The sequence below is a fragment of the Rhipicephalus microplus genome, chromosome X (genome assembly GCF_043290135.1).
Source record: "Rhipicephalus microplus isolate Deutch F79 chromosome X, USDA_Rmic, whole genome shotgun sequence".
Lineage (NCBI taxonomy): Eukaryota > Metazoa > Arthropoda > Arachnida > Ixodida > Ixodidae > Rhipicephalus > Rhipicephalus microplus.
The window spans coordinates 74,661,730-74,687,461 of NC_134710.1; the positions used below are offsets into that span (position 1 = coordinate 74,661,730).

At 47.4% G+C, this 25,732-nt stretch overlaps 2 protein-coding genes and 42 non-coding genes across 44 annotated transcripts in view; all 44 read left to right on the plus strand.

Moving 5' to 3' along the window:
• LOC119176671 (unextended protein) overlaps positions 1 to 25,732 on the plus strand; it is a 418,752-nt gene that overhangs the window by 242,773 nt on the left and 150,247 nt on the right. The window lies entirely within an intron of this gene.
• TRNAK-UUU (transfer RNA lysine (anticodon UUU)) lies at positions 503 to 575 on the plus strand. Its single transcript has one exon. It is a non-coding gene; the product is annotated as a tRNA-Lys (tRNA).
• On the plus strand, positions 927 to 999 carry TRNAI-AAU (transfer RNA isoleucine (anticodon AAU)). The gene has a single exon. It is a non-coding gene; the product is annotated as a tRNA-Ile (tRNA).
• Positions 1,139 to 1,211, plus strand: TRNAK-UUU (transfer RNA lysine (anticodon UUU)). Its single transcript has one exon. It is a non-coding gene; the product is annotated as a tRNA-Lys (tRNA).
• Positions 1,561 to 1,633, plus strand: TRNAK-UUU (transfer RNA asparagine (anticodon AUU)). Its single transcript has one exon. It is a non-coding gene; the product is annotated as a tRNA-Lys (tRNA).
• TRNAK-UUU (transfer RNA lysine (anticodon UUU)) lies at positions 1,772 to 1,844 on the plus strand. The gene has a single exon. It is a non-coding gene; the product is annotated as a tRNA-Lys (tRNA).
• Positions 1,984 to 2,056, plus strand: TRNAI-AAU (transfer RNA lysine (anticodon UUU)). The gene has a single exon. It is a non-coding gene; the product is annotated as a tRNA-Ile (tRNA).
• Positions 3,885 to 3,957, plus strand: TRNAI-AAU (transfer RNA lysine (anticodon UUU)). Its single transcript has one exon. It is a non-coding gene; the product is annotated as a tRNA-Ile (tRNA).
• Positions 4,724 to 4,796, plus strand: TRNAK-UUU (transfer RNA lysine (anticodon UUU)). The gene has a single exon. It is a non-coding gene; the product is annotated as a tRNA-Lys (tRNA).
• TRNAI-AAU (transfer RNA lysine (anticodon UUU)) lies at positions 5,148 to 5,220 on the plus strand. Its single transcript has one exon. It is a non-coding gene; the product is annotated as a tRNA-Ile (tRNA).
• On the plus strand, positions 5,360 to 5,432 carry TRNAK-UUU (transfer RNA lysine (anticodon UUU)). Its single transcript has one exon. It is a non-coding gene; the product is annotated as a tRNA-Lys (tRNA).
• Positions 5,571 to 5,643, plus strand: TRNAK-UUU (transfer RNA lysine (anticodon UUU)). The gene has a single exon. It is a non-coding gene; the product is annotated as a tRNA-Lys (tRNA).
• TRNAK-UUU (transfer RNA lysine (anticodon UUU)) lies at positions 6,419 to 6,491 on the plus strand. The gene has a single exon. It is a non-coding gene; the product is annotated as a tRNA-Lys (tRNA).
• On the plus strand, positions 6,629 to 6,701 carry TRNAK-UUU (transfer RNA lysine (anticodon UUU)). Its single transcript has one exon. It is a non-coding gene; the product is annotated as a tRNA-Lys (tRNA).
• TRNAI-GAU (transfer RNA lysine (anticodon UUU)) lies at positions 6,841 to 6,913 on the plus strand. Its single transcript has one exon. It is a non-coding gene; the product is annotated as a tRNA-Ile (tRNA).
• TRNAK-UUU (transfer RNA lysine (anticodon UUU)) lies at positions 7,054 to 7,126 on the plus strand. Its single transcript has one exon. It is a non-coding gene; the product is annotated as a tRNA-Lys (tRNA).
• On the plus strand, positions 7,898 to 7,970 carry TRNAK-UUU (transfer RNA lysine (anticodon UUU)). The gene has a single exon. It is a non-coding gene; the product is annotated as a tRNA-Lys (tRNA).
• Positions 8,110 to 8,182, plus strand: TRNAE-UUC (transfer RNA lysine (anticodon UUU)). Its single transcript has one exon. It is a non-coding gene; the product is annotated as a tRNA-Glu (tRNA).
• TRNAI-AAU (transfer RNA lysine (anticodon UUU)) lies at positions 8,533 to 8,605 on the plus strand. Its single transcript has one exon. It is a non-coding gene; the product is annotated as a tRNA-Ile (tRNA).
• Positions 9,162 to 9,234, plus strand: TRNAK-UUU (transfer RNA lysine (anticodon UUU)). Its single transcript has one exon. It is a non-coding gene; the product is annotated as a tRNA-Lys (tRNA).
• TRNAK-UUU (transfer RNA lysine (anticodon UUU)) lies at positions 9,586 to 9,660 on the plus strand. The gene has a single exon. It is a non-coding gene; the product is annotated as a tRNA-Lys (tRNA).
• On the plus strand, positions 9,794 to 9,866 carry TRNAK-UUU (transfer RNA lysine (anticodon UUU)). Its single transcript has one exon. It is a non-coding gene; the product is annotated as a tRNA-Lys (tRNA).
• Positions 10,006 to 10,078, plus strand: TRNAK-UUU (transfer RNA lysine (anticodon UUU)). Its single transcript has one exon. It is a non-coding gene; the product is annotated as a tRNA-Lys (tRNA).
• TRNAK-UUU (transfer RNA lysine (anticodon UUU)) lies at positions 11,018 to 11,090 on the plus strand. The gene has a single exon. It is a non-coding gene; the product is annotated as a tRNA-Lys (tRNA).
• On the plus strand, positions 11,654 to 11,726 carry TRNAK-UUU (transfer RNA lysine (anticodon UUU)). The gene has a single exon. It is a non-coding gene; the product is annotated as a tRNA-Lys (tRNA).
• TRNAS-ACU (transfer RNA serine (anticodon ACU)) lies at positions 12,078 to 12,150 on the plus strand. Its single transcript has one exon. It is a non-coding gene; the product is annotated as a tRNA-Ser (tRNA).
• On the plus strand, positions 12,290 to 12,362 carry TRNAK-UUU (transfer RNA lysine (anticodon UUU)). The gene has a single exon. It is a non-coding gene; the product is annotated as a tRNA-Lys (tRNA).
• Positions 12,927 to 12,999, plus strand: TRNAK-UUU (transfer RNA lysine (anticodon UUU)). The gene has a single exon. It is a non-coding gene; the product is annotated as a tRNA-Lys (tRNA).
• LOC142776887 (uncharacterized) lies at positions 13,391 to 15,112 on the plus strand. The gene has a single exon (XM_075881221.1). The coding sequence runs from the start codon at positions 13,409 to 13,411 to the stop codon at positions 14,594 to 14,596; it is 1,188 nt and encodes a 395-aa protein (XP_075737336.1). The 5' UTR covers positions 13,391 to 13,408; the 3' UTR covers positions 14,597 to 15,112.
• On the plus strand, positions 18,201 to 18,273 carry TRNAK-UUU (transfer RNA lysine (anticodon UUU)). The gene has a single exon. It is a non-coding gene; the product is annotated as a tRNA-Lys (tRNA).
• TRNAI-AAU (transfer RNA isoleucine (anticodon AAU)) lies at positions 18,413 to 18,485 on the plus strand. Its single transcript has one exon. It is a non-coding gene; the product is annotated as a tRNA-Ile (tRNA).
• Positions 19,258 to 19,330, plus strand: TRNAK-UUU (transfer RNA lysine (anticodon UUU)). The gene has a single exon. It is a non-coding gene; the product is annotated as a tRNA-Lys (tRNA).
• TRNAI-AAU (transfer RNA isoleucine (anticodon AAU)) lies at positions 19,470 to 19,542 on the plus strand. Its single transcript has one exon. It is a non-coding gene; the product is annotated as a tRNA-Ile (tRNA).
• TRNAI-AAU (transfer RNA isoleucine (anticodon AAU)) lies at positions 19,681 to 19,753 on the plus strand. The gene has a single exon. It is a non-coding gene; the product is annotated as a tRNA-Ile (tRNA).
• TRNAK-UUU (transfer RNA lysine (anticodon UUU)) lies at positions 20,315 to 20,387 on the plus strand. The gene has a single exon. It is a non-coding gene; the product is annotated as a tRNA-Lys (tRNA).
• Positions 20,735 to 20,807, plus strand: TRNAK-UUU (transfer RNA lysine (anticodon UUU)). The gene has a single exon. It is a non-coding gene; the product is annotated as a tRNA-Lys (tRNA).
• Positions 20,947 to 21,019, plus strand: TRNAK-UUU (transfer RNA lysine (anticodon UUU)). Its single transcript has one exon. It is a non-coding gene; the product is annotated as a tRNA-Lys (tRNA).
• TRNAI-AAU (transfer RNA isoleucine (anticodon AAU)) lies at positions 21,370 to 21,442 on the plus strand. Its single transcript has one exon. It is a non-coding gene; the product is annotated as a tRNA-Ile (tRNA).
• Positions 21,794 to 21,866, plus strand: TRNAK-UUU (transfer RNA lysine (anticodon UUU)). Its single transcript has one exon. It is a non-coding gene; the product is annotated as a tRNA-Lys (tRNA).
• TRNAK-UUU (transfer RNA lysine (anticodon UUU)) lies at positions 22,004 to 22,076 on the plus strand. The gene has a single exon. It is a non-coding gene; the product is annotated as a tRNA-Lys (tRNA).
• On the plus strand, positions 22,215 to 22,287 carry TRNAK-UUU (transfer RNA lysine (anticodon UUU)). The gene has a single exon. It is a non-coding gene; the product is annotated as a tRNA-Lys (tRNA).
• On the plus strand, positions 22,427 to 22,499 carry TRNAI-AAU (transfer RNA isoleucine (anticodon AAU)). Its single transcript has one exon. It is a non-coding gene; the product is annotated as a tRNA-Ile (tRNA).
• TRNAI-AAU (transfer RNA isoleucine (anticodon AAU)) lies at positions 23,695 to 23,767 on the plus strand. The gene has a single exon. It is a non-coding gene; the product is annotated as a tRNA-Ile (tRNA).
• Positions 25,519 to 25,591, plus strand: TRNAK-UUU (transfer RNA lysine (anticodon UUU)). Its single transcript has one exon. It is a non-coding gene; the product is annotated as a tRNA-Lys (tRNA).

Below are 25,732 nucleotides of genomic sequence, written 5' to 3' on the forward strand. Positions count from 1 at the left end.
TCTTCGCCTTCCTCTTTTTCGCTCTGCGACTTAAGCTTTCTGACCATGAACGCACGGGATGACGCAAACTTAAACCGGTACTGTCCGCCCGGCTAGCTCAGTCGCTAGAGCATGAGACGTTTAATCTCAGAATCGTTAGTTCAAGCTTCAAGTTGGGCGCTGAATTTTTTTACTGATCTGTTCCCATGTTACACGGATTGTTTTCCAATCTATCTACGCCTTCCTCTCCTTCGCTGTTTGACTTATTCTTTCTGACCATGAACGCACAAGATGACGCAAACTGAAACCGGTGCTGTCTGCCCGGCTACCTCAGCCGGCAAAGCATGAGACTTTTGACCTTAGAGTCGTGGGTTCAAGCCCCACGTTTGGCGCTGCACTTTTTTATTTATCTGTTCTACGGATTGTTCTCCGATCTTTCTTCGCCTTCCTCTCCTTCGCTCTTTGACTTAAACTTTTTGACCATGAACGCATGGGGTGACGCAAACTGAAACAGGGCCTGTCTGCCCGGCTAGCTCAGTCGGTAGAGCATGAGACTTTTAATCTCACGCTCTTGGGTTCGAGCCCCACATTGGACGCTGAATTTTTTCACTGATTTGTTCCCATGTTACAGGAATCGTTTTCCTATCTTTCTTCGCCTCCTTCTCCTTCGTTATTTGACTTAAGCTTTATGACCATGAACGCACGGGGTGACGCAAACTGAAACGGGTGCTGTCTGCGCGGCTAGCTCAGTCGGTAGAGCATGAGACATTTAATCTCAGGGTCGTGGGTTCGAGCCAAACGTTGGGCGCTGAATTTTGTTACTAATCTGTTTCCAAGTTACAGGAATTGTTTTCTAATCTTTTTTCGCCTTCCTCTCCTTTACTTTTTGACTAATTCTTTCTGACCATGCACTCACGAGATGACGCAAACTGAAAGGGGTACTGTCCGCCCGGCTAGCTCAGTCGGTAGAGCATGAAACTAATAATCTCAGGGTCGTGGATTCGAGCCCCACGTTGGGCGCTGCATTTTTTTACTGATCTGTGCCCATGTTACACGGATTGTTTTCCAATCTTCTTGCGCCTTCCTCTCTTTCGCTCTGTGATTTAAGCTTTCTGACCTTGAACGCACGGGATTACGCAAACTGGAACGGGTACTGTCTGCCCGGCTAGCTCAGTCGGTAGAGCATGATTCTTTTAATCTCAGGGTCGTGGGTTCGAGCCCCGCGTTGGGCGCCAAATTTTTTACTGATCTGTTGCCATGTTACAGGAATTGTTTTTAAATATTTCTTCGCCTTCCTCTCCTTCACTTTTTGACTTAATCTTTCTGACCATGAACAAACGGGGTGAAGCAAACTGAAACGGGTGCGGGCTGCCCGTCTAGCTCAGTTGGTAGAGCATGAGGCTTTTATATCAGAATCGTTGGTTCAAGCCCCAAGTTGGGCGCTGCATTTTTTTACTGATCTGTTCCCATGTTACACGGATTGTTTTCCAATCTTCCTTCGCTTTCCTCTCTTTCGCTCTGTGACTTAAGCTTTCTGACCATGAACGCACGGGATGACGCAAACTGAAACGCGAACTGTCCGCCCGGCTAGCTCAGTCGGTAGAGCATGAGACTTTTAATCTCAGGGTCGTAAGTTCGAGCCGCACGTTGGGCGCTGCATTTTTTACTGATCTGTTGCCATGTTACACGGATTGTTTTCCAATCTATCTACGCCTTCCTCTCCTTCGCTGTTTCACTTAATCTTTCTGACCATGAACGCACGAGATGACGCAAACTGAAACGGGTGCTGTCTGCCCGGCTAGCTCAGTCAGTAGAGCATGAGACTTTTAATCTCAGGGTCATGGGTTCGAGCCCAACATTGGGCGCTGCATTTTTTTACTGATCTGTGCCCATGTTACACGGATTGTTTTCCAATCTTCTTGCGCCTTCCTCTCTTTCGCTCTGTGACTTAAGCTTTCTGACCATGAACGCACGGGATTACGCAAACTGAAACGGGTACTGTCTGCCCGGCTAGCTCAGTCGGTAGAGCATGAGACTAATAATCTCAGGGCCGCGTGTTCGAGCCCCATGTTGGGCGCTGCATTTTTTACTGATCTGTTGCCATGTTACAGGAATTGTTTTCCAATATTTCTTCGCATTCCTCTCTTTCGCTCTTTGACTTAATCTTTCTGACCATGAACGCACGAGATGACGCAAACTGAAACGAATACTGTCCGCCCGGCTAGCTCAGTCGGTAGAGCATGAGACTAATAATATCAGGGCCGCGGGTTCGAGCCCCAAGATGGGCGCTGCATTTTTTAATAATGTGTTGCCATGTTACAGAAATTGTTTTCTAATCTTTCTTCGCCTTTCTCTCCTTCACTCTTTGACTTAATCTCTCTGACCATGAACGCACAAGATGACGCAAACTGAAACGGGTACTGTCCGCCCGGCTAGCTCAGTCGGTAGAGCATGAGACATTTAATCTCCGGGTCGTGTTTTCGAGCCAAACAATGGGCGCTGAATTTTTTACTAATCTGTTGACATGTTACAGGAATTGTTTTCCAATATTTCTTCGCCTTCTCTCCTTCGCTTTTTGACTTATTCTTTTTGACCATGAACACACGGGGTGAAGCAAACTGAAACGGGTGCTGTCTGCACGGCTAGGTCAGTTGGTAGAGCATGAGGCTTTTATATCAGAGTCGTTGGTTCCAGCCCCAAGTTGGGCGCTGCATTTTTTTACTCATCTGTTCCCATGTTACACGGATTGTTTTCCAATCTTCCTTCGCCTTCCTCTCTTTCGCTGTGTGACTTAAGCTTTCTGACCATTAACACACGGGGTGAAGCAAACTGAAACGGTTGCTGTCTGCCCGGCTAGCTCAGTTGGTAGAGCATGAGGCTCTTATTCTCGGAGTCGTGGGTTGAAGCCCTAATTTGGGCGCTGTGTTCTTTTACTGATCTGCTCCCATGTTAGACGGATTGTTTTCCAATCTTTCTTCGCCTCCTTCTCCTTCGCTCTTTGACTTAAGCTTTCTGACCATGAACGCACAAGATGACGCAAACTGAAACGGGTACTGTCCGCCCGGCTAGCTCAGTCGGTAGAGCATGAGACATTTAATCTCCGGGTCGTGTTTTCGAGCCAAACGTTGGGCGCTGAATTTTTTTACTAATCTGTTGCCATGTTACAGGAATTGTTTTCCAATATTTCTTCGCCTTCTCTCCTTCGCTTTTTGACTTATTCCTTCTGACCACGAACACACGGGGTGAAGCAAACTGAAACGGGTGCTGTCTGCCCGGCTAGGTCAGTTGGTAGAGCATGAGGCTTTTATATCAGAGTCCTTGGTTCCAGCCCCAAGTTGGGGGCTGCATTTTTTTACTCATCTGTTCCCATGTTACACGGATTGTTTTCCAATCTTCCTTCGCCTTCCTCTCTTTCGCTGTGTGACTTAAGCTTTCTGACCATTAACACACGGGGTGAAGCAAACTGAAACGGTTGCTGTCTGCCCGGCTAGCTCAGTTGGTAGAGCATGAGGCTTTTATTCTCGGAGTCGTGGGTTGAAGCCCTAATTTGGGCGCTGTGTTTTTTTACGGATCTGCTCCCATGTTAGACGGATTGTTTTCCAATCTTTCTTCGCCTTCTTCTCCTTCGCTCTTTGACTTAAGCTTTCTGAACATGAACGCACGGGCTGACGCAAACTGAAATGGGTGCGGTCTGCCCGGCTAGCTCAGTCGGTAGAGCATGAGACATTTAATCTCCGGGTCGTGGGTTCGAGCCAAACGTTGGGCGCTGAATTTTTTTACTAAACTGTTGCCATGTTACAGCAATTGTTTTCTAATCTTTCTTCGCCTTCCTCTCCTTCACTCTTTGACTTAATCTCTCTGACCATGAACGCACGAGATCACGCAAACTGAAACGGGTACTGTCCGCCTGGCTAGCTCAGTCGGTAGAGCATGAGACTAATAATCTCAGGGCCGCGGGTTTGAGCCCCACGTTGGGCGCTGCATTTTTTACTGATCTATTGCCATGTTACAAGAATTGTTTTCCAATATTTCTTCGCCTTCCTCTCCTTCGCTCTTTGACTTAATCTTTCTGATCATGAACGCACGAGATGACGCAAACTCGAACGAATACTGTCCGCCCGGCTAGCTCAGTCGGTAGAGCATGAGACTAATAATATCAGTGCCGCGGGTTCGAGCCCCAAGATGGGCGCTGCATTTTTTTACTGATCTGTTGCCATGTTACAGGAATTGTTTTCCAATATTTCTTCGCCTTCCTCTTTTTCGCTCTGCGACTTAAGCTTTCTGACCATGAACGCACGGGATGACGCAAACTTAAACCGGTACTGTCCGCCCGGCTAGCTCAGTCGCTAGAGCATGAGACGTTTAATCTCAGAATCGTTAGTTCAAGCTTCAAGTTGGGCGCTGCATTTTTTTACTGATCTGTTCCCATGTTACACGGATTGTTTTCCAATCTATCTACGCCTTCCTCTCCTTCGCTGTTTGACTTATTCTTTCTGACCATGAACGCACAAGATGACGCAAACTGAAACCGGTGCTGTCTGCCCGGCTACCTCAGCCGGCAAAGCATGAGACTTTTGACCTTAGAGTCGTGGGTTCAAGCCCCACGTTTGGCGCTGCACTTTTTTATTTATCTGTTCTACGGATTGTTCTCCGATCTTTCTTCGCCTTCCTCTCCTTCGCTCTTTCACTTAAACTTTTTGACCATGAACGCATGGGGTGACGCAAACTGAAACAGGGCCTGTCTGCCCGGCTAGCTCAGTCGGTAGAGCATGAGACTTTTAATCTCACGCTCTTGGGTTCGAGCCCCACATTGGACGCTGAATTTTTTCACTGATTTGTTCCCATGTTACAGGAATCGTTTTCCTATCTTTCTTCGCCTCCTTCTCCTTCGTTATTTGACTTAAGCTTTATGACCATGAACGCACGGGGTGACGCAAACTGAAACGGGTGCTGTCTGCGCGGCTAGCTCAGTCGGTAGAGCATGAGACATTTAATCTCAGGGTCGTGGGTTCGAGCCAAACGTTGGGCGCTGAATTTTGTTACTAATCTGTTTCCAAGTTACAGGAATTGTTTTCTAATCTTTTTTCGCCTTCCTCTCCTTTACTTTTTGACTAACTCTTTCTGACCATGAACTCACGAGATGACGCAAACTGAAAGGGGTACTGTCCGCCCGGCTAGCTCAGTCGGTAGAGCATGAAACTAATATTCTCAGGGTCGTGGATTCGAGCCCCACGTTGGGCGCTGCATTTTTTTACTGATCTGTGCCCATGTTACACGGATTGTTTTCCAATCTTCTTGCGCCTTCCTCTCTTTCGCTCTGTGATTTAAGCTTTCTGACCTTGAACGCACGGGATTACGCAAACTGGAACGGGTACTGTCTGCCCGGCTAGCTCAGTCGGTAGAGCATGATTCTTTTAATCTCAGGGTCGTGGGTTCGAGCCCCGCGTTGGGCGCCAAATTTTTTACTGATCTGTTGCCATGTTACAGGAATTGTTTTTAAATATTTCTTCGCCTTCCTCTTTTTCGCTCTGTGACTGAAGCTTTCTGACCATGAACGCAAGGGATGACACAAACTGAAACACGTACTGTCCGCCCGGCTATCTCAGTCTGTAGAGCATGAGACTTTTAATCTCAGGGTCGTGGGTTCCAGCCCCACGTTGGGTGCTGAATTTTTTTTACTGATCGTTTCCAAAGTTACAGGAATCGTTTTCTAATCTTTCTTTGCCTTCTTCTCCTTCGCTCTTTGACTTAATCTTTCTGACCATTAACACACGGGGTGAACCAAACTGAAACGGCTGCTGTCTGCCCGGCTAGCTCAGTCGTTAGAGCATGAGACTAATAATCTCAGGGCCGCTGGTTCGAGCCCCGAGATGAGCACTGCATTTTTTTACTGATCTGTTCTCTTGTTACACGGATTGTTTTCAAATCTTCCTTCGCCTTCCTCTCTTTCGCTCTTCGACTTGAGCTTTCTGACCATGAACGCACGGGATGACGCAAACTGAAACGGGTACTGTCCACCCGGCTAGCTCAGTCGCTAGAGCATGAGACTTTCAATCTCAGAATCGTTGGTTCCAGCCTCTAGTTGGGCGCTGCATTTTTTACTCATCTGTTTCATGTTACAGGAGTCGTTTTCCAATCTTTCTTTGCCTTCTTCTCCTTCGCTCTTTGACTTAATCTTTCTGATCATTAACACACAGGGTGAAGCAAACTGAAACGGTTACTGTCTGCCCGGCTAGCTCAATCGGTAGAGCATGAGACTAATAATCTCAGGCCCGCGGGTTCAAGCGCCCAAGATGGGCGCTGCATTTTTTTACTGATCTGTTCCCATGTTACACGGATTGTTTTTCAATCTTCTTTCGCCTTCCTCTCTTTTGCTCTGATACTTAAGCTTTCTGACCATGAACGCGCGGGATGACGCAAACTGAAACGGGTACTGTCTGCCCGGCTAGCTCAGTTGGTAGAGCATGAGACTTTTAATCTCAGGGTCGTGGGTTCGAGCCCCACGTTGAGCGCTGAATTTCTTACTGATCTATTGCCTTGTTACAGGAATTGTTTTCCAATATTTCTTCGCCTCCCTCTCCTTCGCTCTTTGACTTAAGCTTTCTGACCATGAACACACGGGGGACGCAAACTGAAACGGGTGCTGTCTGCCCGGCTAGCTTAGTCGGTAGAGCATGAGACTTTTAATCTCAGGGTCGTGGGTTCGAGCCAAACGTTGGGCGCTGAATTTTTTTACTAATCTGTTGCCATGTTACAGGAATCGTTTTCTAATCTTTTTTCGCCTTCCTCTCCTTCACTTCCTAACTTAATCTTTCTGACCATGAACGCATGAGATGACGCAAACTGAAACAGGTACTGTCCGCCCGGCTAGCTCAGTCGGTAGAGCATGAGACTGATAATCTCAGGGTCGTGGATTCGAGCCCCACATTGGGCGCTGCATTTTTTTTACTGATCTGTGCCCATGTTACATGGATTGTTTTCCAATCTTCTTCTGCCTTCCTCTCTTTCGCTTTGTGACTTAAGCTTTCTGACCATGAACGCACGGGATTACGCAAACTGAAACGGGTACTGTCTGCCCGGCTAGCTCAGTAAGTAGAGCATGAGACTTTTAATCTCAGGGTCGTGGTTTCGAGCCCCACGTTGGGTGCTGAATTTTTTACTGATCTGTTGCCATGTTACAGGAATTGTTTTGCAATATTTCTTCGCCTTCCTCTCCTTCGCTTTGACTTAATCTTTCTGACCATGAACACACGGGGTGAAGCAAACTGAAACGGGTGCTGTCTGCCCGGCTAGCTTAGTTGGCAGAGCAGGAGGCTTTTATATCAGAGTCGTTGGTTCCAGCCTCTATTGTGGCGCTGCATTTTTTACTCATCTGTTCCCATGTTACAGGAATCGTTTTCCAATCTTTCTTTGCCTTCTTCTCCTTCGCTCTTTGACTTAATCTTTCTGACCATTAACACAAGGGGTGAAGCAAACTGAAACGGTTGCTGTCTGCCCGGCTAGCTCAGTCGGTAGAGCATGAGACTAATAATCTCACGGCCGCGGGTTCGAACGCCCAAGATGGGCGCTGCATTTGTTTACTGATCTGTTCCCATGTTACACGAAGTGTTTTCTAATCTTCCTTCGCCTTCCTCTCTTTCGCTCTGCGACTTAAGCTTTCTGACCATGAACGCACGGGATGACGCAAACTGAAACGGGTACTGTCCGCCCGGCTAGCTCAGTCGCCAGAGCATGAGACTTTTAATCTCAGAATCGTTGGTTCAAGCCCCAAGTTGGGCGCTGCATTTTTTTACTGATCTGTTCCCATGTTAGACGGATTGTTTTCCAATCTTTCTTCGCCTCCCTCTGCTTCGCTCTTTGACTTAAGCTTTCTGACCATGAACGCACGGGGTGACGCAAACTGAAACGGGTGCTGTCTGCCCGGCTAGCTCAGTCGGTAGAGCATGAGACTTTTATTCTCAGGGCCGTGGGTTCGAGCCAAACGTTGGGCATTTAATTTTTTTTACTAATCTGTTGCCTAGTTACAGCAATTGTTTTCTAATCTTTCTTCGCCTCCCTCTCCTTCGCTCTTTGACTTAAACGTTTTGACCATGAACGGACGGAGTGATGCAACATAAACGGGGGCCGTCTGCCCAGCTAGCTCAGTTCAGAGAGCATGAGACTTTCAATCTCAAGGTCGTAGGTTCGAGCCCCACGTTGGGCACTGCTTTTTTTACCGATCTGTTCTCATGTTACACGGATTGTTTTCCAGTCTATCTACGCCTTCTTCTCCTTCGCTGTTTGACTTAATATTTCTGACCATGAACGCACGAGATGACGCAAACTGAAAAGGGTGCTGTCTGCCCGGCTAGCTCAGTCGATAGAGCATGAGACTTTTATTCTCAGGGTCGTGGGTTCGAGCCAAACGTTCGGTGCTGAATTTTTTTACTAATCTCTTGCCATGTTACAGGAATCGTTTTCTAATATTTTTTCGCCTTCCTCTCCTTCACTTTTTGACTTAATCTTTCTGACCATGAACACACGAGATGACGCAAACTGAAACAGGTACTGTCCACCCGGCTAGCTCAGTCGGTAGAGCATGAGACTAATAATCTCAGGTTCGTGGGTTCGAGCCAAACGTTGGGCGCTGAATTTTTTTACTAATCTGTTGCCATGTTACAGGAATTGTTTTATAATCTTTTTTCGCCTTCCTCTTTTTCGCTCTGTGGCTTAAGCTTTCTGACCATGAACTCACGGGATTACGTAAACTGAAACGGTTGCTGTCTGCCCGGCTAGCTCAGTCGGTAGAGCATGAGACTAATAATCTCAGGGCCGCGGGTTCGAGCGCCCAAGATGGGCGCTGCATTTTTTTACTGATCTGTTCCCATGTTACACGGAGTGTTTTCTAATCTTCCTTCGCCTTCCTCTCTTTTGCTCTGCGACTTAAGCTTTCTGACCATGAACGCACGGGATGACGCAAACTGAAATGGGTACTGTCCGCCCGGCTAGCTCAGTCGCTAGAGCATGAGACTTTCAATCTCAGAATCGTTGGTTCAAGCCCCACGTTTGGCGCTGCACTTTTTTATCGATCTGTTCCACGGATTGTTCTCCGATCTTTTTTCGCCTTCCTCTCCTTCGCTGTTTGACTTAAACTTTCTGACCATGAACGCATGGGGTGACGCAAACTGAAACAGGGCCTGCCTGCCCGGCTAGCTCAGTCGGTAGAGCATGAGACTTTTAATCTCAGGGTCATGGGTTCAAGCCCCACGTTGGGCGCTGAATTTTTTCACTGATCTGTTCCCATGTTACAGGAATTCTTTACCACTCTTTCTTTGCCTTCCTCTCCTTCGCTCTTTGATTAAATCTTTCTGACCATGAACACACGGGGTGAACCAAACTGAAACGATTGATGTCTGCCCGGCTAGCTCAGTTGGTAGAGCATGAGACTTTTAATCTCAGAGTCGTTGGTTCAAGCCCCAATTGGGGCGCTGCATTTTTTTATTTATCTGTTCCTATGTTACACGGATTGTTTTTCAATCTTCCTTCGCCTTCCTCTCTTTCGCTCTGTGACTTAAGCTTTCTGACCATGAACGCACGAGATGACGCAAACTTAAACGGGTACTGTCCGCCCGGCTAGCTCAGTCGGTGGAGCATGAGACTTTTGATCTCAGGTTCGTGGGTTCGAGCCCCACGTTGGTCGCGGCATTTTTTTATCTGTTCCCATGTTACACGGATTGTTTTTCAATCTTCTTTCGCCTTCCTCTCTTTCGCTCTGTGACTTAAGCTTTCTGACCATGAACGCACGGGATGACGCAAACTGAAACGGGTGCAGTCTACCCGGCTAGCTTAGTCGGTATAGCATGAGACTTTTAATCTCAGGGTCGTGGGTTCGAGCCAAACGTTAGGCGCTGAATTCTTTTACTAATCTGTTGCCATGTTACAGGAATCGTTTTCTAATCTTTTTTCGCCTCCCTCTCCTTCGCTCTTTGACTTAAGCTTTCTGACCATGAACGCACTGGGGGACGCAAACTGAAACGGGTGCTGTCTGCCCGGCTAGCTTAGTCGGTATAGCATGAGACTTTTAATCTCAGGGTCGTGGTTTCGAGCCCCACGTTGGGCGCTGAATTTTTTACTGATCTGTTGCCATGTTACAGGAATTGTTTTCCAATATTTCTTCGCCTTCCTCTCCTTCGCTTTTTGACTTAATCTTTCTGACCATGAACACACGGGGTGAAGCAAACTGAAACAGGTGCGTTCTTCCCGGCTAGCTCAGTTGGTAGAGCAGGAGGCTTTTATATCAGAGTCGTTGGTTCCAGCCTCTAGTTGGGCGCTGCATTTTTTACTCATCTGTTCCCTTGTTACAGGAATCGTTTTCCAATCTTTCTTTGCCTTCTTCTCCTTCGCTCTTTGACTTAATCTTACGGACCATTAACACACGGGGTGAAGCAAACTGAAACGGTTGCTCTCTGCCCGGCTAGCTCAGTCGGTAGAGCATGAGACTTTTGATCTCAGAATCGTTGCTTCAAGCCACAAGTTGGGCGCTGCATTTTTTTACAGATCTGTTCCCGTGTTAGACGGATTGTTTTCCAATCTTTCTTCGCCTCCCTCTCCTTCGCTCTTTGACTTAAGCTTTCTGACCATGAACGCACGAGATGACGCAAACTGAAACAGGTACTGTCTGCCCGGCTAGCTCAGTCGGTAGAGCATGAGACTAATTATCTCAGGTTCGTGGGTTCGACCCAAACATTGGGCGCTGAATTTTTTTTTTTTTTTACTAATCTGTTGCCATGTTACAGGAATTGTTTTCTAATCTTTTTTTTCGCCTTCGGAAATGTCGAGGCCCGTGTGCTCAGATTTGGGTGCACGTTAAAGAACCCCAGGTGGTCAAAATTTCCGGAGCCCTCCACTACGGCGTCTCTCATAATCATATGGTGGTTTTGGGACGTTAAACCCCACGAATCAATCAATCAATTTTTTCGCCTTCCTCTCTTTCGCTCTGTGACTTAAGCTTTCTGACCATGAACTCACGGGATTACGCAAACTGAAACGGGTACTGACTGCCCGTATAGCTCAGTCGGTAGAGCATGAGACTTTTAATCTCAGGGTCGTGGGTTCGAGCCCCACGTTGAGCGCTGTGTTTTTTTACTGATCTGTTCCCATGTTACACGGATTGTTTTCCAATCTTTCTTCGCCTCCCTCTCTTTCGCTCTTTGACTTAAGCTTTCTGACCATGAACGCACGGGGTGACGCAAACTGGAATGGGTGCTGTCTGCCCGGCTAGCTCAGTCGGTAGAGCATGAGACTTTTAATCTCAGGGTCATGGGTTCGAGCCGAACGTTCGGTGCTGAATTTTTTTACTAATCTGTTGCCATGTTACAGGAATTGTTTTCTAATCTTTTTTCGCCTTCCTCTCCTTCACTTTTTGACTTAATCTTTCTGACCATGAACGCACGAGATGACGCAAACTGAAACAGGTACTGCCTGCCCGGCTAGCTCAGTCGGTAAAGCATGAGACTACTAATCTCAGGTTCGTGGGCTCGAGACAAACGTTGGGCGCTGAATTTTTTTACTAATCTGTTGCCATGTTACAGGAATTGTTTTCTAATCTTTTTTCGCCTTCCTCTCTTTCGCTCTGTGACTTAAGCTTTCTGACCATGAACTCACGGGATTACGCAAACTGAAACGGGTACTGACTGCCCGTATAGCTCAGTCGGTAGAGCATGAGACTTTTAATCTCAGGGTCGTGGGTTCGAGCCCCACGTTGGGCGCTGTGTTTTTTTACTGATCTGTTCCCATGTTACACGGATTGTTTTCCAATCTTTCTTCGCCTCCCTCTCTTTCGCTCTTTGACTTAAGCTTTCTGACCATGAACGCACGGGGTGACGCAAACTGGAATGGGTGCTGTCTGCCCGGCTAGCTCAGTCGGTAGAGCATGAGACTTTTAATCTCAGGGTCATGGGTTCGAGCCGAACGTTCGGTGCTGAATTTTTTTACTAATCTGTTGCCATGTTACAGGAATTGTTTTCTAATCTTTTTTCGCCTTCCTCTCCTTCACTTTTTGACTTAATCTTTCTGACCATGAACGCACGAGATGACGCAAACTGAAACAGGTACTGTCTGCCCGGCTAGCTCAGTCGGTAAAGCATGAGACTACTAATCTCAGGTTCGTTGGCTCGAGACAAACGTTGGGCGCTGAATTTTTTTACTAATCTGTTGCCATGTTACAGGAATTGTTTTCTAATCTTTTTTCGCCTTCCTCTCTTTCGCTCTGTGACTTAAGCTTTCTGACCATGAACTCACGGGATTTCGCAAACTGAAACGGGTACTGACTGCCCGTATAGCTCAGTCGGTAGAGCATGAGACTTTTAATCTCAGGGTCGTGGGTTCGAGCCCCACGTTGGGCGCTGTGTTTTTTTACTGATCTGTTCCCATGTTACACGGATTGTTTTCCAATCTTTCTTCGCCTCCCTCTCTTTCGCTCTTTGACTTAAGCTTTCTGACCATGAACGCACGGGGTGACGCAAACTGGAATGGGTGCTGTCTGCCCGGCTAGCTCAGTCGGTAGAGCATGAGACTTTTAATCTCAGGGTCATGGGTTCGAGCCGAACGTTCGGTGCTGAATTTTTTTACTAATCTGTTGCCATGTTACAGGAATTGTTTTCTAATCTTTTTTCGCCTTCCTCTCCTTCACTTTTTGACTTAATCTTTCTGACCATGAACGCACGAGATGACGCAAACTGAAACAGGTACTGTCTGCCCGGCTAGCTCAGTCGGTAGAGCATGAGACTACTAATCTCAGGTTCGTGGGCTCGAGACAAACGTTGGGCGCTGAATTTTTTTTACTAATCTTTTGCCATGTTACAGGAACTGTTTTCTAATCTTTTTTCGCCTTCCTGTCTTTCGCTCTGTGACTTAAGCTTTCTGACCATGAACTCACGGGATTACGCAAACTGAAACGGGTACTGACTGCCCGGCTAGCTCAGTCGGTAGAGCATCAGACTTTTAATCTCAGGGTCGTGGGTTCGAGCCCCACGTTGGGCGCTGTGTTTTTTTACTGATCTGTTCCCATGTTACACGGATTGTTTTCAAATCTTCCTTCGCCTTCCTCTCTTTTGCTCTGTGACTTAAGCTTTCTCACCATGAACGCACGGGATGATGCAAACTGAAACGCGTACTGTCCACCCGGCTAGCTCAGTCGGTAGAGCATGAGCCTTTTAATCCCAGCGTCGTGGGTTCGAGCCCCACCTTGAGCGCTGAATTTTTTTACTGATCGTTTCCCATGTTACAGGAATCATTTTCCAATCTTTCTTTGCCTTCTTCTCCTTCGCTCTTTGACTTATTCTTTCTGACCATTAACACGCGAGGTAAAGCAAACTGAAACGGTTGCTGTTTGCCCGGCTAGCTCAGTGGATTCCACTTCCGGCCACGACAGTGAACGGACGTGTTTATCATGTGCTCCCGCGTAGGGGCGGTTTCAGCGGCCCGTGTGGGCCGCGGTATCAGGTGTACCGAAAAGCCAGGCGAAGATTTCCAGGTTGTTCTGCCTCAGCTGCCTTCAGGTGATTCCGTTTTGCACACGGTTTTTTTGCACGGAAACTTGAAAGCCAGGCCATATCGAGTGGAGCATGTCCGAGACAGCCTTGCTCGTCTTTCGCTGCTGCCGGAAGTGGTTGCCCTAGGGGCATACCAAATGAATCATGTATGGGCAGTGACGTTCAAGGATGATGAGGGTAAAAAGAAGATGCTGGCGGCGGAGTCTTTTGATCTAAAGGACCATCGCTGTATGGTGGTTGACCCCCGTGATCGAGGTGTGCGGCTGAAGTTGTACTGGCTTCTTCATGGCGTGCCGGACGAGGCTGTGCGAGTCGCCTTAACGCCCTACGGAAAAGTGACCGAGATAAGCAGAGATAAATGGAAGGTGCAGGGTTGCAATGATAAAGGTTCAACCACGCGGTCGGTCACGCTGAGGCTACACGCGGGCGTGTCCGTGGACGACCTGCCACACCAACTGCGAGTTGCGGAGGATATGGCGCTCGTCGTAATTCCTGGCAGAGCACCGCTATGCCTCCGATGCCGGGCTATCGGACACATTCGACGGGATTGCCGCGTGCCGCGCTGTGGGGTCTGTCGTCGCTATGGCCACGATGACGCCCATTGTGTGAGGTCGTACGCCAGCATTGCGGGCCCAGGCCAAACAGACGAAGTGTCTGAACACCTGATGGATGCCGTGGATGCCGAAGAAGCGAGCAGGGAAGACGGTTATACGGAAGGCCCTGCCACGCCCCCTGAACAGTCTTCTGGGGCCGCACTGGAATCTACCAATAAAGGAGACAAGCACTCTGGTGCGCCAGGAACGAATTTAGACACGGCAGCAGTAGAGAACGACGCTACAGCAGCGAGCAAGTCATCTTCAGCTGCGCGAGAGGGCGGCCCGGAAGCAACGGACGCCGAGATGACCAAGGCCGGTGCTATCGCTTTTAAGCGAGCTCGTGAAACACCTGACCGTACCGGAAATGTTGACACGTCGGCCATCAATGAACCTCCAACAAAGACGGCGACTGGTCGTCGGCCTACCTTTAAACCACGACCAAACCTGTCTCCTGACCGTAGGGGCACTCAAACGTCGGCCCCGCCGTAGCGGAGGAGACGTTCCGAGGCTTTCTACGCTGAGCACACGCAACCACTGTTGCGACGTGAGTATGACACCTGACGAAACAACCTTCAAGAAATGGCGACTAACTTTAAAACTGGTATTTGCATCGCGACGTTGAACTCAAGAGGCCTGTGTTCGCGCAGGAGACAATGCCAGATTAGTCGCATTTTGTTAGAAAACGACATAGACCTCCTGGCTGTACAAGAAACTAAAATGGAAAGTGAAGAACAAACGGAGCAAATGGTTCAAGTTTTTCGCTCTAGGTACAATGTCTGCGTTTGTCATGCTGTTGGGCGGTCAGGAGGCTGTGTCGTTTTCATACGTAGTAGTATCGCGGTTGTTGAAAATGTGTCTACCTGCGATAGCGGTAGGCTGGTTGTGTGCGACTTCAGTGTTTCTGGAATGCCTTGGCGCGTTGTGTGTGTTTATGCACCGAATAGATCGCACGAACGGGAATTTTTTTTCAGAGCGATTGAAGGATTCTTGAAAACGGAAAGAAATGTTGTGGTTCTAGGGGACTTCAATTGTGTCTGTAGAGCTGAGGATAAGACAACGAGCTTCAATGTGCGCGATAGAAGCGCTGAGCTATTGAATAAAATAGTGAACGAGACAGGGCTGGAAGATGTCGGTTATGTAATGACGCGAGAGGGTGAAGTAGGATATACGCACTTTCAAGGTCATTCGCACGCGAGGTTAGACAGAATATATTTGTCGGCAAAGTTGGTGCCACTATGCTCATCTTATCAAATTCAACATCTTAGTTTTAGTGATCATTGTCTGGTCAAGGTCAACATTGGCGAAAAACGTAAGGCTGCGAAGTTTAATTGGTTTCTATGGAAAATTAATGAAAAGCTGCTGCAAGATGAAATATTTGTCACAAAAACCAAAGAATGTCTTTCAAATGCTCTTCGTTTGGAGACCAATAACTTCATAGCTGTGTGGGAGCAAATGAAGTGTGATATAAAGATGATAGCGATTGAAAGAGCCTGTGTATTACGTAATCGGGAAAGGCAACAAGAGAGGCAGTTACAAAGCGAACTAGACTACATGTTAAGCGTAGAAAATGAAGTGCCGGGAAAATTTAAGAAAGAAATAAAGGAGGCGAAAGCAAAGCTCGAATTCATCGACGACGAAAAGTACCGCGGAGCAATGATAAGGGCTCGCACTGAACGGCTGTGGATGGGTGAAACGCCCACTAAGCGGGTGCTCAGTGAAGAAAAGAAACATGCAGCAAACAAAGAGATAAATGAAATTCGATACCGCAATTACATTACCCGGGACCGCGAACAGATAAAGCACGCCTTTGTCGAGTTTTATACGCAACTCCTTAGCCATACAATCAATGACCCCGAACGATTCAAAGAGGACTTTCTGACCCTTATGCCGAGATTGGAAGACTCTGAGCGGGAGCTACTGGAAGTAGAAATCACTGTGGCAGAAATTGAATCAGCTATAGATAACCTGGGTAACGGCAAGTCACCAGGGCCGGATGGGCTTGGTGCTGCCATATACAAATTTTTTAAGACAGAAATGGCACTGGCATTACACCGAGTGATCAGAGAATGCTACGACAAGCAGCAAACACCTCATTCATTTAGGACAGCACACGTAGTATTAATCCCCAAAACTGATGACCCCGCAAAGCTACTTTCAGTGGAATCCTACCGACCTATCAGTTTGAGCAACACTGACTATAAAATATACACGAAGGTCCTAGCAAGACGGCTCCAAAGTGTTGTCACATCCCTTGTCGGCCCGCATCAGACATGTGGGATTAAGGGCAGAACCATATTCACAAATATACACGTAACCAGAAGTATTCTAGAATGCTGTGATGCAAATAATGACCGCGTGGCCATGATTCAGCTAGACCTGCACAAAGCGTTCGATAAAGTCGTACATGAAATTTTGTTTTTATTGCTGGAACATGTGAATGTAGGAACTGTCATTACAGAAGGCGTTAGAATGGTGTATCATGACTGCAGGGCTAATTTAGTAATCAACAAAGAAGTAAGTGCTTCAATTCCTGTGCGCTCGAGCGTGAAGCAAGGTTGTGCCTTGTCGCCACTCCTTTTCGCGCTTTACTTAGAGCCCTTCTGTTTACGAATACTTGCATCACCAAGTATAAGAGGGTATACGTTTCTGACCAGTGGAATTAGAATTTTAGCCTATGCTGATGACGTCGCAGTGTTTTGCAGTGACAAAGAAAGTGTGCAAGAAGTTGTACGAATAGCTAGGGAATTCTGTGCAGCAACGGGCAGCGCAATCAGTTGGCCAAAATGTCTAGGCGTTTGGCATGGCCAGTGGCAAAGCACACCCGAAGTTTACTGTAACATGAATTGGAAAATCATGCCCGGAAAGTACCTCGGTGTGCCTTTGGATCACTACCGCAATGCTACGGAGTATTGGTCTGAGGAACGTCAACGCATTAAAAATTGTACTGATAAGTGGGGAGGTCGCAATTTATCAATGTTTGCAAAAGCGTCCGTGTGCAATGTATTTCTGATTGCAAAAGTGTTTTATGTATTACAAGTGTTAACCATGACCCGCACTTCGGTCCAGAAAATGCACCGAGTATTCGCGACCTTTATATGGGGGTCGCAGTGGGAGCGCACGAGCCGGTGCAATTTATTTCATAGGGTAAAATATGGTGGTCTGGGGCTTTTGCATTTGTTTTTTAAGCAGTTGGTGAGCAGATTCATGTTCGCTCGAGATCAAACTGACAATTTCTTGAGAACTGTGATCCAAGCAAGACTGCAGACCCCCTTATCTGATTTCGTCGTGTCATCTTTTTCCTTCGAAGCTGGACCACTCAGTCCTTATTTGCGAGAAGTAGTTACAGCTACACGCCTGCTCAAGGAAAGATTTTCGTACGAATACTTGTCCGACGTGACTAAAAAGAAACTGTATCGTGACCTTCTTGATGTCTTCCTGCCAGTGCCCGTCTACCGAGCTTCGTGCAGGCTAGGTTCTGAGCGTGACGTGTTTAAACGTGTTAAGAGAATGCCGGTCAGACCCTCTGTCAAAACATTCTTCTTTCAAGTGCATACCGGCACTCTCCCTGTACTGCCATGGCTAAAAAGTAAAGGGCTTTTTGTACCGTGGTCCGTCAACTGTCTAATCTGCGGCAAACCAGAAACGATAAATCATATCTTTCTCGACTGCCATGATGCTGTGTTCTTGTGGGACGTACTACAACGGACTATAAAAAAAGAACTACCTATCAACGCTTTTGGAATCCGTTTTCTTCCGTGTGCAGCTGCAGGGGAAGTGCCGAGTGACATGTTAATGTTGCTTTGCATGCATAGTGTGTGGAGGACAAGAATGGATGTTCGACATATGCGTGTAGACGCACGTTCAGCGAGAGACTATTTTGTTGAGAGTATGCTGTATACACGAGACATGTTTAAAGCGCTGCCTGAACCCCCCGAGTGGTTACCTGTGCTCGACCAATTGGCTTCTGTGAAGCCTTTTTAAACCAAGTGCACTGGCCAAGTTGAAGCTGGTGTTTTAGTAAGTGTACATATTTTGTATGTATTTCCTTTGCTTGTGGTTATTAAAAGGCAATAAAGAAAAAAAAAAAAAAAAAGCCCGGCTAGCTCAGTTGGTAGAGCATGAGACTTTTAATCTCAGGGTCGTGGGTTCGAGCCCCACGTTGGGCGCTGTGTTTTTTTACTGATCTGTACCCATGTTAGACGGATTGTTTTCCAATCTTTCTTCGCCTCTCTCTCCTTCGCTCTTTGACTTAATCTTTCTGACCGTGAACACACGGGGTGAAGCAAACTGAAACGGGTGCGGGCTGCCCGGCCAGCTCAGTCGGTAGAGCATGAGACTAATTATCTCAGGGCCGCGGGTTCAAGCCCCACGTTGGGCGCTGCATTTTTTACTGATCTGTTGCCATGTTACAGGAATTGTTTTCCAATATTTCTTCGCCTTCCTCTCCTTCGCTTTTTGACTTATTCTTTCTGACCATGAACGCACGAGATGACGCAAACTGAAACGGGTACTGTCCGCCCGGCTAGCTCAGTCAGTAGAGCAAGAGACTAATATTATCAGGGCCGCGGGTTTGAGCCCCAAGATGGGCACTGCATTTTTTACTGATCTGTTTCCAATTTACACGGATTGTTTTCTAATCTTCCTTCGCCTTCCTCTCTTTCGCTCTGCGACTTAAGCTTTCTGACCATGAACGCACGGGATGACGCAAACTGAAACGGGTACTATCCGCCCGGCTAGCTCAGTCACTAGAGCACTAGACTTTTAATCTCAGAATCGTTGGTTCAAGCCCCAAGGTCGGCGCTGCATTTTTTACTGATCTGTTCCCATGTTACACGGATTGTTTTCCAATCTTCCTTCGCCTTCCTCTCTTTCGCTCTGTGACTTAACCTTTCTGACCATGAACGCACGGGATGATGCAAACTGAAACGCGTACTGTCCGCCCGGCTAGCTCAGTCAGTAGAGCATAAGACTTTTAATCCCAGGGTCGTGGGTTCGAGCCCTACCTTGAGCGCTGAATTTTTTTACTGATCGTTTCCCATGTTGCAGGAATCGTTTTCCAATCTTTCTTTGCCTTCTTCTCCTTCGCTCTTTGACTTAATCTTTCTGACCATTAACACGCGGGGTAAAGCAAACTGAAACGGTTGCTGTCAGCACGGCTAGCTCAGTTGGTAGAGCATGAGAATTTTAATCTCAGGGTCGTGGGTTCGAACCCCACGTTGGGCGCTGTGTTTTTTTACTGATCTGTTCCCATGTTAGACGGATTGTTTTCCAATCTTTATTCGCCTCCCTCTCCTTCGCTCTTTGACTTAATCTTTCTGACCATGAACGCACGGGGTGACGCAAACTAAAACGGGTGCTGTCTGCCCGGCTAGCTCAGTCGGTAGAGCATGAGACTAATTATCTCAGGGCCGCGGGTTCAAGCCCCACGTTGGGCGCTGCATTTTTTACTGATCTGTTGCCATGTTACAGGAATTGTTTTTCAATATTTCTTCGCCTTCCTCTCCTTCGCTCTTTGACTTAATCTTTCTGACCATGAACGCACGAGATGACGCAAACTGAAACGGGTACTGTCCGCCTGGCTAGCTCAGTCGGTAGAGCATGAGACTAATTATCTCAGGGCCGCGGGTTCGATCCCCACGTTGGGCACTGCATTTTTTACTGATCAGTTGCCATGTTACAGGAATTGTTTTCCAATATTTCTTCGCCTTCCTCTCCTTCGCTCTTTGACTTAATCTTTCTGATCATGAACGCACGAGATGACGCAAACTGAAACGGGTACTGTCCGCCCGGCTAGCTCAGTCGGTAGAGCAAGAGACTAATATTATCAGGGCCGCGGGTTTGAGCCCCAAGATGGGCACTGCATTTTTTACTGATCTGTTCCCATGTTACACGGATTGTTTTCTAATCTTCCTTCGCCTTCCTCTCTTTCGCTCTGCGACTTAAGGATTCTGACCATGAACGCACGGGATGACGCAAACTGAAACGGGTACTATCCGCCCGGCTAGCTAAGTCGCTAGAGCATGAGACTTTTAATCTCAGAATCGTTGGTTCAAGCCCCAAGTTCGGCGCTGCATTTTTTTACTGATCTGTTCCCATGTTACACGGATTGTTTTCCAATCTTCCTTCGCCTTCCTCTCTTTCGCTCTGTGACTTAACCTTTCTGACCATGAACGCACGGGATGACGCAATTTGAAACGCGTGCTGTCCGCCCGGCTAGCTCAGTCGGTAGAGCATGAGACTTTTAATTTCAGGGTCGTGGGTTCGAGCCCCACGTTGGGCGCTGCATTTTTATTGATCTGTTCCCATATTACACGGATTGTTTTCCAATCTTTCTTCGCCTCCCTCTCCTTCGCTCTTTCACTTAAACTTTTTGACCATGAACGGACGGGGTGACGCAACATAAACGGGGGCCGTCTGCCCAGCTAGCTCAGTCAATAGAGCATGAGGCTTTTAATCTCAAGGTCGTAAATTCAAGCCCTAAGTTGGCGCTGCATTTTTTTACTGATCTGTTCCCATGTTACACGGATTGTTTTCCAATCTTCCTTCGCCTTCCTCTCTTTCGCTCTGTGACTTAAGCTTTCTGATCATGAACGCTCGGGATGACGCAAACTGAAACGCGTATTGTCCGCCCGGCTAGCTCTGTCGGTAGAGCATGAGTCTTTTAATCTCAGGGTCGTGGGTTCGAGCCCCACGTTGGGCGCTGAATTTTTTTACTGATCGTTTCCCATGTTACAGGAATTGTTTTCCCATCTTTTTTTGCCTTCTTCTCCTTCGCTCTTTGACTTACTCTTTCTGACCATTAACACACGGGGTGAAGCAAACTGAAACGTGTACTCCCCGCCCGGCTAGCTCAGTCGGTAGAGCATGAGACTTTTAATCTCAGGGTCGTGGGTTCGAGCCCCACGTTGGGCGCTGCATTTTTTATTCATCTGTTCCCATGTTAGACGGATTGTTTTCTAATCTTTCTTCGCCTCCCTCTCCTTCGCTCTTTGAATTAAGCTTTCTGACCATGATCGCACGGGGTGACGCAAACTGAAACGGGTGCTGTCTGCCCGGCTAGCTCAGTCGGTAGAGCATGAGACTTTTAATCTCAGGGTCATGGGTTCGAACCAAACGTTCGGTGCTGAATTTTTTTACTAATCTGTTGCCATGTTACAGGAATCTTTTTCTAATCTTTCTTTGCCTTCTTCTCCTTCGCTCTTTGACTTAATATTTCTGACCATTAACACACGGGGTGAACCAAACTGAAACGGCTGCTGTCTGCCCGGCTAGCTCAGTCGTTAGAGCATGAGACTAATAATCTCAGGGCCGCGGGTTCGAGCCCCGAGATGAGCACTGCATTTTTTTACTGATCTGTTCTCTTGTTTCACGGATTGTTTTCTGATCTTCATTCGCCTTCCTCTCTTTCGCTCAGCGACTTAAGCTTTCTGACCATGAACGCACGAGATTACGCAAACTGAAACGGGTACTGTCCACCCGGCTAGCTCAGTCGCTAGAGCATGAGACTTTTGATCTCAGAATCGTTGGTTCAAGCCCCAATTTGGGCGCTGCATTTTTTTACTGATCTGTTCCCATGTTACACGGATTGTTTTCCCATCTTCCTTTGCCTTCCTCTCTTTCGCTCTGTGACTTAAGCTTTCTGACCATGAACGCACGGGATGACGCAAACTGAAACGCGTACTGTCCGCCCGGCTAGCTCAGTCGGTAGAGCATGAGACTTTTCATCTCAGGGTCGTAGGTTCGAGCCGCACGTTGGGCGCTGCATTTCTTATTGATCTGTTCCCATATTACAGGGATTGTTTTCCAATCTTTTTTCGCCTTCCTCTCCTTCGCTCTTTGACTTAAACTTTTTGACCATGAACGAACGGGGTGACGCAACATAAACGGGGGCCGTCTGCCCGGCTAGCTCAGTCCATAGAGCATGAGATTTTTAATCTCAAGGTCATAGGTTCGAGCCCCACGTTGGGCGCTGCATTTTTTACTGATCTGTTGCCATGTTACACGGATTGTTTTCCAATCTATCTACACCTTCCTCTCCTTCGCTGTTTCACTTAATCTTTCTGACCATGAACGCACGAGATGACGCAAACTGAAACGGGTGCTGTCTGCCCGGCTAGCTCAGTCGGTAGAGCATGAGACTTTTAATCTCAGGGTCGTGGGTTCGAGCCCCACATTGGGCGCTGCATTTTTTTACTGATCTGTGCCCATGTTACACGGATTGTTTTCCAATCTTCTTGCGCCTTCCTCTCTTTCGCTCTGTGACTTAAGCTTTCTGACCATGAACGCACGGGATTACGCAAACTGAATCGGGTACTGTCTGCCCGGCTAGCTCAGTCGGTAGAGCATGAGACTAATAATCTCAGGGCCGCGAATTCAAACCCCACGTTGGGCGCTGCATTTTATACTGATCTGTTGCCATGTTACGGGAATTGTTTTCCAATATTTCTTCGCCTTCCTCTCTTTCGCTCTTTGACTTAATCTTTCTGACCATGAACGCACGAGATGACGCAAACTGAAACGAATACTGTCCGCCCGGCTAGATCAGTCGGTAGAGCATGAGACTAATAATGTCAGGGCCGCGGGTTCGGGCCCCAAGATGGGCGCTGCATTTTTTACTAATGTGTTGCCATGTTACAGCAATTGTTTTCTAATCTTTCTTCGCCTTCCTCTCCTTCACTCTTTGACTTAATCTCTCTGACCATGAACGCACAAGATGACGCAAACTGAAACGGGTACTGTCCGCCCGGCTAGCTCAGTCGGTAGAGCATGAGACATTTAATCTCCGGGTCGTGTTTTCGAGCCAAACGTTGGGCGCTGATTTTTTTTACTAATCTGTTGCCATGGTACAGGAATTGTTTTCCAATATTTCTTCGCCTTCTCTCCTTCGCTTTTTGACTTAATCTTTCTGACCATGAACACACGGGGTGAAGCAAACTGAAACGGGTGCTGTCTGCCCGGCTAGGTCAGTTGGTAGAGCATGAGGCTTTTATATCAGAGTCGTTGGTTCCAGCCCCAACTTGGGCGCTGCATTTTTTTACTCATCTGTTCCCATGTTACACGGATTGTTTTCCAATCTTCCTTCGCCTTCCTCTCTTTCGCTCTGTGACTTAAGCTTTCTGACCATTAACACACGGGGTGAAGCAAACTGAAACGGTTGCTGTCTGCCCGGCTAGCTCAGTTGGTAGAGCATGAGGCTTTTAATCTCGGAGTCGTGGGTTGAAGCCCTAATTTGGGCGCTGTGTTTTTTTACTGATCTGCTCCCATGTTAGACGGATTGTTTTCCAATCTTTCTTCGCCTCCTTCTCCTTCGCTCTTTGACCTAAGCTTTCGGACCATGAACGCACGGGCTGACGCAAACTGAAACGGGTGCTGTCTGCCCGGCTAGCTCAGTCGGTAGAGCATGAGACATTTAATCTCCGGGTCGTGGGTTCGAGCCAAACGTTGGGCGCTGAATTTTTTTACTAATCTGTTGCCATGTTACAGCAATTGTTTTCTAATCTTTTTTCGCCTTCCTCTCCTTCACTCTTTGACTTAATCTCTCTGACCATGAACGCACAAGATCACGCAAACTGAAACGGGTACTGTCCGCCCGGCTAGCTCAGTCGGTAGAGCATGAGACTAATAATCTCAGGGCCGCGGGTTCGAGCCCCACGTTGGGCGCTGGATTTTTTACTGATCTGTTGCCATGTTACAAGAATTGTTTTCCAATATTTCTTCGCCTTCCTCTCCTTCGCTCTTTGACTTAATCTTTCTGACCATGAACGCACGAGATGACGCAAACTCGAACGAATACTGTCCGCCCGGCTAGCTCAGTGGTGGAAAGGCATGAACCTGTCTGTTTTTGCTAGGGCTACTGTGTGCAACATGTTTTTTATCGCTAAACTGTGGTATGTGATGCAGGTGTTACATTGTTCAAGGATCAACGTGCAAAGGCTGCACAGAGTGTTCGCAGTTTTTATATGGGGCTCGAAATGGGAAAGGTGCAGACGGACCAACTTGTTCAGGCGCGTGAAGGACGGAGGTCTTGGTTTGGCGCACCTATTTGTGAGACAAGTAGTAAATAGATTTTTGTTTTTCCGTGACGTCAGGGATCCGTTTTTGCGTACGGTATGCCAGCTCAGGTTAGGCAGTGCCTTACCAGATCTTGTTGTTACTACGGATAGCCGGCCCGTGACGTTGCGTGGGTATCTCAAGGAAGTGGTAGACAGTGTACGTTTTTTATCTGTACGCTTTTCGATAGATTATCTAGCAAGTGTTAGAAGAAAAGAATTGTACAAAGATGTATGTGCTATGGTTTTGCCAGTACCATTGTACAGGGCCATATACAGTGGAAGACCGGGACAAAATGTACTGAAGCGGGTGAGAAACATGCAGGTACCTACAGGGGTGAAAACTTTTTTCTTCAAGTTACACACAGGAACACTATCAGTAAAGACTTTCACAGAGGAACGGGGTTTTTTTACACCATGGGGGTCACACTGCTTGATATGTAAGAAACCAGAAACAATAGACCATGTTTTTTTGCATTGTTGGGAAGGGGTACATTTTTGGGACATATTACAGAGGACAATAAAGAAGGATTTTCCACTAGACCCACACGGAATAAGGTACCTCGCAGTAACAAATGATGATGGGGTCCCATTTGATGTAGTGATGTTGACCGGTCTCCACTGTATATGGCGTGCACGAATGGCCGGATACCATTTCGACCCGGACGCAAAGCCAGCAGTAATTTATTTCAGGCAAAGCATGTCTGCATTCATTGAGTGTAGCAAAATAGGGGATATCGAGCCAGAATGGTTGTCAAGGTTTGAACCCCTGGCAAACCTTAAGTATTTTTAAGAGGACAACATCAGTACAGATGGGACTGATGGCAATGCTTGTTCTTTTTTTTTCTCTTTGTATTGTAATATATGTGTGTGCAATGATTGCCCTGTACAATGTCCATGCCAGGCAATAAATAAAAAAAAAAAAAAAAAAAAAAAAAGCCCGGCTAGCTCAGTCGGTAGAGCATGATACTGATAATATAATTGCCGCGGGTTCGAGCCCCAAGATGGGCGCTGCATTTTTTTACTGATCTGTTGCCATGTTACAGGAATTGTTTTCCAATATTTCTTCGCCTTCCTCTTTTTCGCTCTGCGACTTAAGCTTTCTGACCATGAACGCACGGGATGACGCAAACTTAAACGGGTACTGTCCGCCCGGCTAGCTCAGTCGCTAGAGCATGAGACGTTTAATCTCAGAATCGTTGGTTCAAGCTTCAAGTTGGGCGCTGCATTTTTTTACTGATCTGTTCCCATGTTACACGGATTGTTTTCCAATCTTCCTTCGCCTTTCTCTCTTTCACTCTGTGACTTAAGCTTTCTGACCATGAACGCACGGGATGACGCAAACTGAAATGCGTACTGTCCGCCCGTCTAGCTCAGTCGGTAGTGCATGGGACTTTTAATCGCAGGGTCGTGGGTTCGAGCCCCACGTTGAGCGCTGCATTTTTTTATTGATCTGTTCCCATATTACACGGATTGTTTTCGAATCTTTCTTCGCCTTCCTCTCCTTCGCTCTTGCCCCGCCGCGGTGGTCTAGTGGCTAAGGTACTCGGCTGCTGACCCGCAGGGCGCGGGTTCG

Bases quoted from the DNA above. Each gene is read 5' to 3' on its own strand.
- LOC142776887 (XM_075881221.1), top strand. From the start codon at position 13,409: ATGTGCTCCCGCGTAGGGGCGGTTTCAGCGGCCCGTGTGGGCCGCGGT.